We start from the raw sequence: 11,349 nt of genomic DNA on the forward strand, positions 1-11,349 counted from the left end.
TCTGCTGGACAGGTGAGTCTATCAGATCTCAAGGCTAATTTTACTTGCAAGGCTGTTCCCAAAATGCAATCGGAGCTTACAGTAAGTATTGAGCAGCCAACTTTTGTTTTTCCAAAGTGATGAAGCTTTTGCATCTCATTGTACTAACTTAAATTGCATATCACGGCAGACATCTCAAAATACATAGTCTTCTGGGGGCTCAGCATATATTAATACATTTTGGTAGAGAGGAATATAGGACTACTGTCATATAGGTTATGTTATCGGGCATCCTTTTAATTCCCTTGAACAACCAAGATTGAACTTTTGAACTCTATAATTTCTATTATCTAGTCCAGTTAAAGTCCAGGGGAGGAAGCCCCATCATAGTAAAGAGTATACGAATGTGATGTGTGTAGTTCTTCATAGCCTCTTCATTTTGCTCTCAAAGTGCACGGAATTTATGGATTTTTAACAGAATGTAGAAAAAAATTCTCCCGGGGGGGCATGCCCCCGGACCCCCCTAAAGGGGCTGTGTTCCCCTTGGGGCTAAGCCCCCCTTGTTCTTGAAACCTAGTGACGCCCCTGATTCACATTATGTGATTGTTTGACGTACTTCCACAGGATGGTGCTGCTTGTTACACTGACTGTTGATGCTGTAGTGCAGCATTTAGCAAATATAAGGTTTGATTTTAAAAAAAAAAGAAAGATGTGCTTTTCATTGGTTTGGAATTTATGTTTTTAATCAAAAATATATTTCAGTTTATAAAAATATATACAATCCTTACACTATGTATATTTATTACAATATCTATCCTCACTGGCGTCGCTCACTGGAGCCTATTTGATATTTAAAAAAAAAAAACTGCTCGATTAAAATGTTTTGCAGATAAAGGTTAAATAAAATATGTACCTCAAAAATATTTCAAATCAAACAGTTCTTAACAATAAATGAAGCTGTTTTGAAGTTAAAAGTTAAATACAACTGAATTGTGATTAGGCAGTGATTATTTCCCATGTCGCTTAAGGGAACCCCGTTCGTGGTACTCGTACCATATGTTGAGAATCACCGGCCTAGATTTTCCATGAACAATGTATATGTGAATGTCGAACGTCTAACTGCAAATTTGCTTTCCGTTGGATATTGGACTTTATCTAAAATAAAACAAAACATCTGTTTTATGAGCTGAAGGAAAGAAGCCACGTGTGACTCAATACTTGACTTGTTTGCAGTAAATACAGACTCGCCCAGACAGAAACTCGTGCCGTCTGATTAATCAATGACCGAGTGATCAAACGTGAATGGTTTGAGACACCACAGATGTTCATCACTGTAACGACACATCGTTGCATATCAATGGGTGTGACTGCAGACCACTCAGCGACTCATTTCCATGTTGATCACGGGTCAATGCTGTGACTAATTGCAGCCAGTAGTTTCAACAACTAAAATGTAAACCAGATTCAGTACTGTACCTCCAATTCAAGCAAAATTCCCGACACAACTGCAAAAACTAAAATCGAACTAAAATTAAGTATCTGAAATCAAAGCAAAATATGCTTGTTCTATTTATGCTACGATATTTGCTCTTACTAGGCAGTATTTTTGGAAGAGCATTTCACTTGCTTCAAGCATTTTTCCCCTCTTAAAACTATAATAAACCAGCTGTAAGAAATAATGGTTGTTGTTTTTTTAGACTACTGTACTTTCAGAAATGTTGCCCACTCAGAACTCCCCCATTTCCACTTCATTACGATTTTCAAGCACAGTTATTGCAGGGTAAATAGGACAAACATTTTACATAGGGAAGCAATTAATCAATCAGTTCCTGGTTTCAGTGCAGTATCGGTACAGATCCAGAGTCTGAAGAAGAAAAAAAAAATCACTCATCCTTATCTATAAGAATCCAATTATGTGTTAAGCGACAATTTGTCTGGCTTGATCGTGTTTCGATCTTGACATCACACATGACCCCTCAAGGAATGTTTTAAATCTCAAATGTTTTTATTTTCATTTTACAATTTCATGATTAGTCTAATCTTCAGACAGCAAAAACAAAGTACTTGTTGTGTCACAAACTTCAGAATCAATCGAAATATATAGACCCGCAGTTGTTTTTGTGGCGAGTTGTTTTGCACAGATAAAGATGTCAGTCAGACACTGGCCCATAGAGGGCGCACTACAACGGCCTTGTACGCCGGCCTTGTACAGCGTACTGTATATAAAGACACCCTTTGTAAATGTGGCTTTTTAACACACTAGAGGTGGTGCATACAGGCTGGGGAGGTAAGACTCGTGTTTGCATTATGGAATGATTAAACTGCATTGTACTTGACGGATGTGTTTCACTATTACTAATAAAAAATAGAAGTTTATTATCGTTATTGAACAGATATCCTATAGCCCTTTGTTTTACTTTAATTGTTTGGATAGGTGTTTCGGTTTTGGTATCACTTAGTTTGTATTTGTGTTTAGTTTATCGTTATTTTCTTCCGCATTAAGGATGAATTCAAGAGGGTTTATTTTGCATTTTAGAACATTTTAGAATCGCTCTCTTTCTCTAATATTATGACACCAAAACTTGACCCGTGATTACCTTCGTTTCCACTCAAAAGAATGCTTTTGTCTCCAGTAATTTGTTTGACTGGCGTTCCCTTTATGTTTTGAATGCACAAGATAACGGTAATTGCAGTGCTGCGGTTGAACGGGCCCCTGAGGACATTCAGGCAGGGAAGCAGAGGGGGGTTAGTGACTGAGGGGCCTCGAGGTGATGGGGTCCATCTTGGACCAGTTTCCCCTCTTTTATTCCCAGAAAACAACAGAAACTCATTGATTTCACTGTAGGTGCTCACTCAGTTATTATGGAATAGAACGGAGCAGGCCAGCAAAGTGTTGTAAATGAATAATTTTCCATTAGTCATTTCTGTACTGAGCATTATTAACTCGTACTGGTTTGGTGAAATGTTACATATATATTCTTGAGAGATGACATTAGAATGCTTTATACGCATGCAACACATTTGGTTATCTTGGGGCGGGGTTCAAAGTTAATTGTTGTTGTAAAAGTTGCCCTGACTGGCCTTTAGTGTCCTGCAGCGATAGGCCGACTATAAAACCTTCCCCTCCCCTCATGCCTTTGTCTTTTCCCAGATAAAGTGATCACTGATCCTTCATCGCGAGCGCCGGTCAACGAGGCGACAACAGCCAACTCCCTCTCTTTTGCCCTCCTTGGGACCCTGTAGTCTCTCTCACTTCTCTAGCTCTTTCCCACTCTCTGCCTGCCCATCTTCATTCCCTCAACCATGGCCCCGACGCTGGCCACGGCATTTGCCCGCCGCTGGTGGATGGCGGTGACTGCCATCATTGAGAATCTCCTCTTTTCTGCTGTGCTCCTGGGATGGGGTTCGCTTCTCATTATGCTCAAGTCAGAAGGCTTCTACTCGTACCTTTGCAGCGATGAAGGTGAGTGACTGCTTAATGGCATAGCTTTTTCGTGTGGGAACAATATCGGTTTTACTATTTTACTGCTGAATTAGGCATGTTAACCTGAATGTTATCTCGTGTTATTGAAAAGCACCATATAACTGTTATTTGCATGCCGGGAGTGTAGCTGGCGATGTCAAGCACATCAGCTGCTTGTCCTCGCCAGTCTTATCCCAAACTATCTTTTTGCATAGCCTTGCTTAACCTACATATGTCTTTAGAATTTGAAAGCATGGACGTATTGTCATGTGACTGGCTTAGGCAGGGCACACACATACCTATTTTCAACATCTGAACAAATTTTTGTAGCTTCTGCTCATATAGGGCCTGATTTACTAAGATCCCAAATAGCGCGCACCAAATTGAATTGACTCATGATCATACATTAAATGCTCTGTGGGCAAACAGGTTAAAGTGCTGGAGATCTTCATATTTAAATGAGGGTTTTGTGCTTTCGGTTTTCCCCAAGGCACATTTGGGAGAGGCCCACAAGCGCAAAATGAGTTTGAAGAGATGGAATTGGAAGTGCTAGTGGAAGAATTATAGAAAATAAATCTATCACTCTGATCATTTTGATGAAGCCAGCAAGAGCATAAAAGCCATGTTTTGTTTGATTTAACTCGAGTGCTCATCCTGCGCCACATCATGTTGTAAACTATCATCAGCAAACTGCTCTGGGAGAGGCCAGCATCAAATGTCACGGTGGACTTAAACGGCCCAGGCAGAAGCAGTCTCATTTAGGTCAGACGTATCCCCCGAATCCTCATTGAAATGCAAAATAATGTCTTGCCCTATGAACGGCATGTGGCTGGTGACCAAAGTTGACTATTGGCTGGTCAGATTGTTTGTTTCAGCTATCGTCTACACAGTCTTTACAAAATTGATTTCTCAACTGCATGATATTCAGAAGATGCAGTTTCGTCTCATAGGGTATTTCTGGTTGAAAGTGTCCCAAGATTGCAAAAAAATGGTATTTAGTGGGCACTGACCACAGTAAATATTTGGCCTTCACACCTTTACAGGTAACTTCCGCAGTGATGATACAAACGTCTTATCACTCGCCCGATGATGTAAGGAGATGATGGCAGCACCAGCTCAGCTCTTTTTTAGGCATGTGACAGGTGATAGCGCGACACAGGAAAGCACGAGCAGCACTTTATTAGCGGCCATACGGAAGTTTAAAGTCTGCTGATAAACACCAAGGAGGGAACAACAGGCTGATAGGAAAAGTGATGAAGAGTCGGAATTAGAGAGAGCTGACAGTAAAAACAAAATAGAGAAATCAATGATCATCATGAAGTGATATGACATATGCTTTAGCTAGCCGACCTGATTCAATTTAATCTCCGATTAAATAACGGTCAACTGAAACACTTGCTATGGATCTAAAAAAAAATATATATAAAAAAAAAAGGCAAAAAAAAATCTATTTCACACAAATACAAGTGATTCACAGAAATTCCTGATTATGGTATATTGGACTTACATTTTCAGGTAACAGCTCCAGCCACAATATGTCCCTGGGGATGACGCAAGAATCGGACGAATACATTTACGACGATGAAGGCGATGAAGGCGCCGTGGGTGCCCTGGGGGGCGGGGTGGAGATGACGCCCCTGGTCCCGCTGGACGGGCTTCTGAGGATGAACGGCTGGCTAATCTGTAAAGAGCAGGATGAGATGTTGAATCTGGCCTTCACTGTGGGCTCCTTCCTCCTCTCTGCTATCACGCTGCCGCTGGGAATCGTCATGGACAAGTATGGGCCTCGTAAGCTGCGACTGTTGGGCAGGTGAGTGCCAAATGAAGATTATTTTCACTAACAACAAAATATTTGAACTTGAAGAATGAATAGACGTGCTTGGCTTTGTTGTGGAACCTCGAATAGCAATTGTGAAGCGAAATTTAAATTTCTAAACCCCGCCGCGGAATTACACAGTCTTCAATCACTTTTTCATATTTGGGATCATTTAAGTTTTTATCGTTTTCTGAAGGTCATACTTCTCAAAGGTGTTTTTAATTTTATACAAATGTTTTCAGGAACAATTTCTCTGCGGTGTTTTTATTTTTAGAATTGCATAGCGGCCATTTAAAATGCTCTCGCGGCCGTATATGGCCCACGTGCTGTAGCTTTCTCCACCCCTCATCCTATCTCAAAAGAGGTGCGACAAATTCTGAAGGAGAAAACATGTTTATTGTCCTTTCAGCACATGCTTTGGCTTGTCTTGTCTGCTAATTGCTTATGGAGCCTACCAACCAAACGGTAATGTGCTACATATATACACAACCCTACATCCGTATTTGTTCAGTTACTATTTGTCCATTGACAGACCAATTAACTTTTTTGCCTTCTCATTTCACAGAACTCTCAGTGCTTATCTTTATCGCGCTGACTTTCAATGGCTTTGGTGGCATGTGCATGACCTTCACCTCTCTCACGGTAAGCATGTGGGAAACTACTCATCCTGTACGCCCACGGTGTGCACATTTATATAAAAACAGTTTCTCCTCTACAGATGTATAACCATAAGAACATGTATCCAGTGACATTCATTGTCAGGGTGTCTTTCACTTTCTGAAACTGGGAAATGTGATGTAATGCTTTTGCTCAGCTCGAGGATTAAAATCTAGCCACATCCTTTTTCGATTGCGCATTTTTATTTGGGTCACAGCTAATCGGAGTTTACCCCACCTGACTTTGGACAAGCGGCATGGTGTAGCCTAAACTGGTTCCCACAAGACACATGTAACAGACAAATGGACAATTTAGTCTTCAACCCAAACCAGAACCTCTCAGCTGTGAGGCAGAATTGCTAACCACCAACCAGACATGCTAACCACTATGCTAACCACCATCCACCAATTTGTCTGACATTAATCTAAAACTTGAAAAATTGTGTGTCTGATACCACACCATCAAATAAATTTTGTCAAATGTCCACCCCTCAGTAGAAGTCTTATTTACCACTTAAGGAGTATGCAAATTTAGGATGAAGTAACAAACAGTAAAAAAACAATTGTGCACCACTTCCAGTCATTCTTGTTGTTGCAGTCAGAATTGCTTTTTCTGGAAATTAAACATGGCTCAGAGCCAGAGTGGAAAAACAATATTTGATGCTTTTGAGAATTCCCACTTCAAACCAGTACTCTTTTCCCTTTTGTTCCCCACCTCTGCCAACATTGGGGCGTATAAGGAAGCACACAGTCCAAAACTGTACCATGGTGATGCTGTTCACTGCAGAGGGGTTCTTGTAAATCTGCCTATACTGTACAATGTCTCCGATACTGTATGTAATAAATAGAGCTCTCTTGTACATGTACATTATACACTATCTCACGGCCCCCTTCCACTTTTGTCCTTTACACACCCAATAATAAGAAGAAAACAGTAAGTGTTTGGTTGATTATTACGTGACTCCACCTCAGACTGATGCAAGCATATAATCGTATGACCTTTAAGGTCTTGGGCAATAGCCAGTAGCTATCACTGGCTCATCGCCACGGAGGCACCCTTCTACTTTCTCTCCTTTCCCATCTCTTATGTAATTCAATGTGCTTGTTGTTGTTCAGTCTCTCGAAACAGAAGAGCTTGTTAATGTCTTTAACTTGGAATGGTTGCCGCTCACGTTTCTCACTTTCTTTGATGTTGGAACTTAAAATATCCCTGTAACAAATGAGCCTTCTGTCCCGTCATATTTTTTCGCTTAAAAATAATGCTTGGCTGTGGAAAATATGCCGTAGACCTTGAGCAGTGCCTCAAAGGATTTTGCTCAAATGCTTACTGTGCCAACTGTCTGTCTCTTTCACCAGTTGCCAAACATGTTCGGGGACCTGCGTTCCACCTTCATCGCCCTGATGATTGGCTCCTATGCCTCCTCTGCTGTCACCTTTCCTGGCGTCAAGGTAAAATAAAAAAACAAAAACAAAAAACAATCTGATTCAATCACCCTTCAATCAACATCATCATCACATGGTTCTGTCCTTTTGCGCAGGTGATCTATGACTTCGGCGTACCATTCATTACTATTCTGGTCGTGTGGGCAGCTTGTGCTGGACTGGTCTTCCTGAACTGCTTCTTCAACTGGCCCCTGGAACCTTTCCCAGGACCAGAGGATATGGACTACACGTGAGTATTGTCCTAGATATACACAGTGACACACAGGAAATATGTATAAGTCACCTGCAAGCAGTACAGACACCGTTTCAAAGTTACAAATGGAACGCAGACAACTGGTTTGTGCAATATCTACGACAGACCTTATGTAGTATCTCAATGTCCAGTGATGAGTCCAATGTAGTTGAAATTGAAATACTGTACTTCAGCGATAACAGTTGCATGAACTTCGAACGTGATAAAAGCTTGTCCTTACAAAGCTTCCTGCTCCCCCACTGTTATTTCTCAGTGTCAAGATCAAATTCAGCTGGCTGGGCTTTGACCACAAAATCACCGGCAAACAGTTTTACCGCCAAGTGACCACAGTGGGCCGTCGTCTCAGTGTGGGCAACAGCCTGGTGCAGAAAGATCTGCCTACCAAGGAGGGCAAGCTCTGCCTGTCCACCATGGACCTGGAGTTGGACGAGAAGCCCAAAGAAGAGTGTAGGAGATGCGGTCTTCGTTCGCTCACCTTCATCGTGCGTCGCTACTTCACTTGAATGCTAATGTGCCATCTCCTCGGTTCTGCAGCTCAGTCATTCCTGAAAACTATCACCACACCCATCTTCCTGCTCAGCCTGGTGACCATGTCGGTCACTCAACTGCGTCTCTTGTTCTACATGGGGGCCATGAACAGCGTCCTCGAGGTGCTCAGCGATGGTGACCTCAACACAGGTTAGCCTTGTTGTGTGGAATCGATCGGTCGCCCAGTCTTGTGAGAATTGAGTTGGATATCGTCTTACTCCTAAATTCTCACAGGATCATGATGATGATGATATTTTTTTCATCAATGTTGCTCATCTAATAGTTAAGGTTGTAGAATAATTGCTGTTCCCAATCTTTGGTTTTCAGTGGAAAGAATGGAACTTGGTAAGATTGCAGATTATTCAGTCACCGTTCTTTCAATGCCGTATCCAGGCACCGTCCTTTCAATAACCTAGCATTTATTTAACATTTAGCACTTTAGCACTAACAGCAACATTCTGGTCCCTGTCTACACCCTCTAACATCCTGCTATTTCTTCATAGCTGATATTATAACTTCATCGTTTTGACCTCGACTGTGAGGCATGTTTACAGCGGAGTCCTTCAGGCATCATTCAGCTTTAGCTCGAAACCACCACTAATCAAAGATTGTAATTATTAGCTGAATTTGCCCTCCCAAGTACACATCACATAAGCACCTTTGCACTTACTGTACCTCCATGAGAGAGCGCTTCATAAATTTCCCTTTTGAATGGGCTTTTGCGCTGTTCAAGAATGGACTACTTCCTGCTACATACTAATAATTAACTACATCCTCAGACTTCAGTTCGTATGAAAACAATCCATAACGCCGTTCTTCCATCAAATGACAGCCTATAGCGCCATTATTTTTCCTGTGTCTTAATATTTGTGCCCTGATCCTCACAGTGAGTTTGTACTCGTCCATCTTCGGAGTGCTTCAGCTGCTTTGCCTCATGACCACTCCTGTGATTGGTCAGATTATGGACTGGAAATTGAAGGACTGTGACGACGGAGAGGAATCAAAGAATGCGTCCAGCAAGTGAGTTTTAGTCACGTGGCTATAGACTTCTTCGTTGTGTATAATTACGTGAACAAATTTACACATAAATGCCCGATTGAAATGCCATGAAGCAAAATTAATGAGGATATCATCACTAGGGATGAACCAAAGAAAAAGCGAAGAGACAGAAAGACTCAGAAGGTGACCAACGCCCTGCGAGCATTTGTGCTAACGAATTTCCTTTTGGTGGGCTTCGGGATCACTTGCCTGATACCCAACCTCCCCCTCCAGGTGAGCAGTGTTTTTGAGATTTGTCTTTTCTTAACATCAACAACTGGGAGAACCCGCATGCCCGAAACACACTACAGTAGATGTCAACACAGAAGCCGAAGTCATTAAATATTTATCCTGGGTTGTAGCAAAAATTTTCCCTTTATTCTTGTTTTTTTTTTTTTAAAAATCACCAATCTTTGCTTCACTCCTGTTTCAGATCGTGTCATTCATCTTGCACACTGTCGTGAGAGGATTCATTCACTCGGCCGTTGGTGGCCTGTACGCTGCTGTGTAAGTTTTACTGCGTGACTATCTGAACCTAACGTTGCTATCGAGCGATCTCATCTTTCAAAGCGTGTGCTAAATGCACCTGTTTTATTACCCCAGGTACCCCTCCTCGCAGTTTGGCAGTCTGACAGGCATGCAGTCGCTAGTCAGTGCTGTCTTTGCTCTGCTGCAGCAGCCCCTCTTTTTGGCAATGATGGGACCCCTGGCGGGAGACCCATTCTGGGTCCGTAATTACACACACCCATATGCACATATACAAAACGTTCCGGGCGCAGCTAACGCTGATGTCACCCTCTCCAGGTCAACATCGGCCTGCTCGGCCTCAGTATGCTGGGCTTCCTGCTGCCTCTCTACCTGGTTTGCTACAGACAGATGCTCCACAAAGAGAGGCACGAGAAGGAGAACAACGCCAAGATCTACATCAAAATCAATGGCTCGGACATTCCGGAGGCCTTTGTTTAATTGCACAGAAAAGTGGAAACATGATGGAAGAATGATGAGAGACTGCGCATCTTGAGTTGTGCCACGCACATGCGTGCAAACTGACAATTTCTGTTTATTGATAACATTCTTATAGCATGCTAACACCACCACGCTTTTATTTAAACTTTGTTGCTTTGGAAGTCTACCACCCAACTGTAAAAAGGCTAAACGAAGCGGAAGAGGAAAGACTGTGAAAGGAAAGAGGCATCAGCACTCTGCATTCCCCCATTCCTCAACTTTATTTTGGTCACTCTCTCACACAATTCCACATTATAACAGCTTTTGTCCTATAAAACTGCTCACATAATTTAATGCTCAAATCTTCTTTAGCAACCATAGTGAGTGAATGTGCGGGAGGAGAAGGGCCACAAAATGCACTGTGAGAAAGTTGTAATGTTACGAGAGAAAAAAAAAACAGTAATGGTATATTACAAGAAAAAAAGATTTGTCATTGGACTGGTAGTCGGATGAAAAATAAAGTGGTAATATTGCGAGAACTGCACACTCAGAAATCTTTTTGTTTGTTTGTTTACAAATACTGAATGATATTAATCACATTTTGACATTTAATTGTTAACTTTCTCTCGTGATATTTTGACTTTATTCTCAGAATTGTACAACTATTGTTTCAGTATGGCCCGAATACGCCTTTTCAAGTAATTTCAAAATTGTTGTGTTTGTTGTTTGGGATTTTTCTAAGACTGAACTCATTTTCAGACCACCTTGTGTTTCTCTGGTCATTTTTGAATGTAGCCTACCTTTCCCCACATTTAAGTGGCTTACATTGTTTTCAAGTAGGAACAGTACTGTAGATGTATGTCAGGGTCTTTCAGGCTTGCTGAACAAAGGACATCACGCAAACTGCATTTTTGGTATTGCTACAGGCAGAGTAACCATTTGAATATTTATTTTGTGTCATACCTTCTTTAGTTTTTTTTTTTTATGTACTTTATATCTGCCCGATGTGCCTTTTGAGTCTAAATAAAGATACAATTGCTTATGAATAACATGAGAATGACATTTATTCTGCTGAGCTTAAACATTAATATTTAGATACTAGATGCTCCAAAAGATCCCAAAATTTACAAACGAGAATGTTGTCATTTCTACTCTAATCTATCATTCGCGTGCATTGAGATGCAGCCCCAACTTTGTTTTGAACTCAGCTCACATTCACATTTCTTGT

General features: G+C 41.4%; 1 protein-coding gene and 1 long non-coding RNA gene across 3 annotated transcripts; one reads left to right on the forward strand and one right to left on the reverse strand.

Moving 5' to 3' along the window:
• The first annotated feature begins 2,077 nt into the window (after positions 1–2,077).
• slc43a2b (solute carrier family 43 member 2b) lies at positions 2,078–11,170 on the forward strand. Of its 2 annotated transcripts, XM_019873272.1 has the most exons (15): positions 2,078–2,266; positions 3,131–3,442; positions 4,958–5,252; positions 5,668–5,723; positions 5,824–5,900; positions 7,271–7,363; positions 7,453–7,586; positions 7,864–8,057; positions 8,145–8,288; positions 8,466–8,483; positions 9,026–9,158; positions 9,278–9,410; positions 9,610–9,683; positions 9,780–9,903; positions 9,981–11,170. In XM_019873272.1, the coding sequence occupies exons 2-15, from the start codon at positions 3,283–3,285 to the stop codon at positions 10,140–10,142; spliced, it is 1,797 nt and encodes a 598-aa protein (XP_019728831.1). In that variant the 5' UTR covers positions 2,078–2,266; positions 3,131–3,282; the 3' UTR covers positions 10,143–11,170. The 2 variants fall into 2 exon arrangements, with proteins under 2 accessions (XP_019728831.1, XP_019728832.1); XM_019873273.1 differs by lacking the exon at positions 8,466–8,483 and having other exon boundaries at positions 2,079–2,266.
• LOC109517853 (uncharacterized) lies at positions 5,035–7,916 on the reverse strand. The gene is made up of 4 exons (XR_002168621.1): positions 7,831–7,916; positions 7,475–7,640; positions 7,243–7,352; positions 5,035–5,123 (listed from the first exon to the last, which is right to left on the reverse strand). It is a non-coding gene; the product is annotated as an uncharacterized LOC109517853 (long non-coding RNA).
• Positions 11,171–11,349: the final 179 nt, after the last annotated feature.

This window comes from Hippocampus comes, unplaced genomic scaffold, assembly GCF_001891065.2.
Source record: "Hippocampus comes isolate QL1 unplaced genomic scaffold, H_comes_QL1_v1.1 scaffold59, whole genome shotgun sequence".
Lineage (NCBI taxonomy): Eukaryota > Metazoa > Chordata > Actinopteri > Syngnathiformes > Syngnathidae > Hippocampus > Hippocampus comes.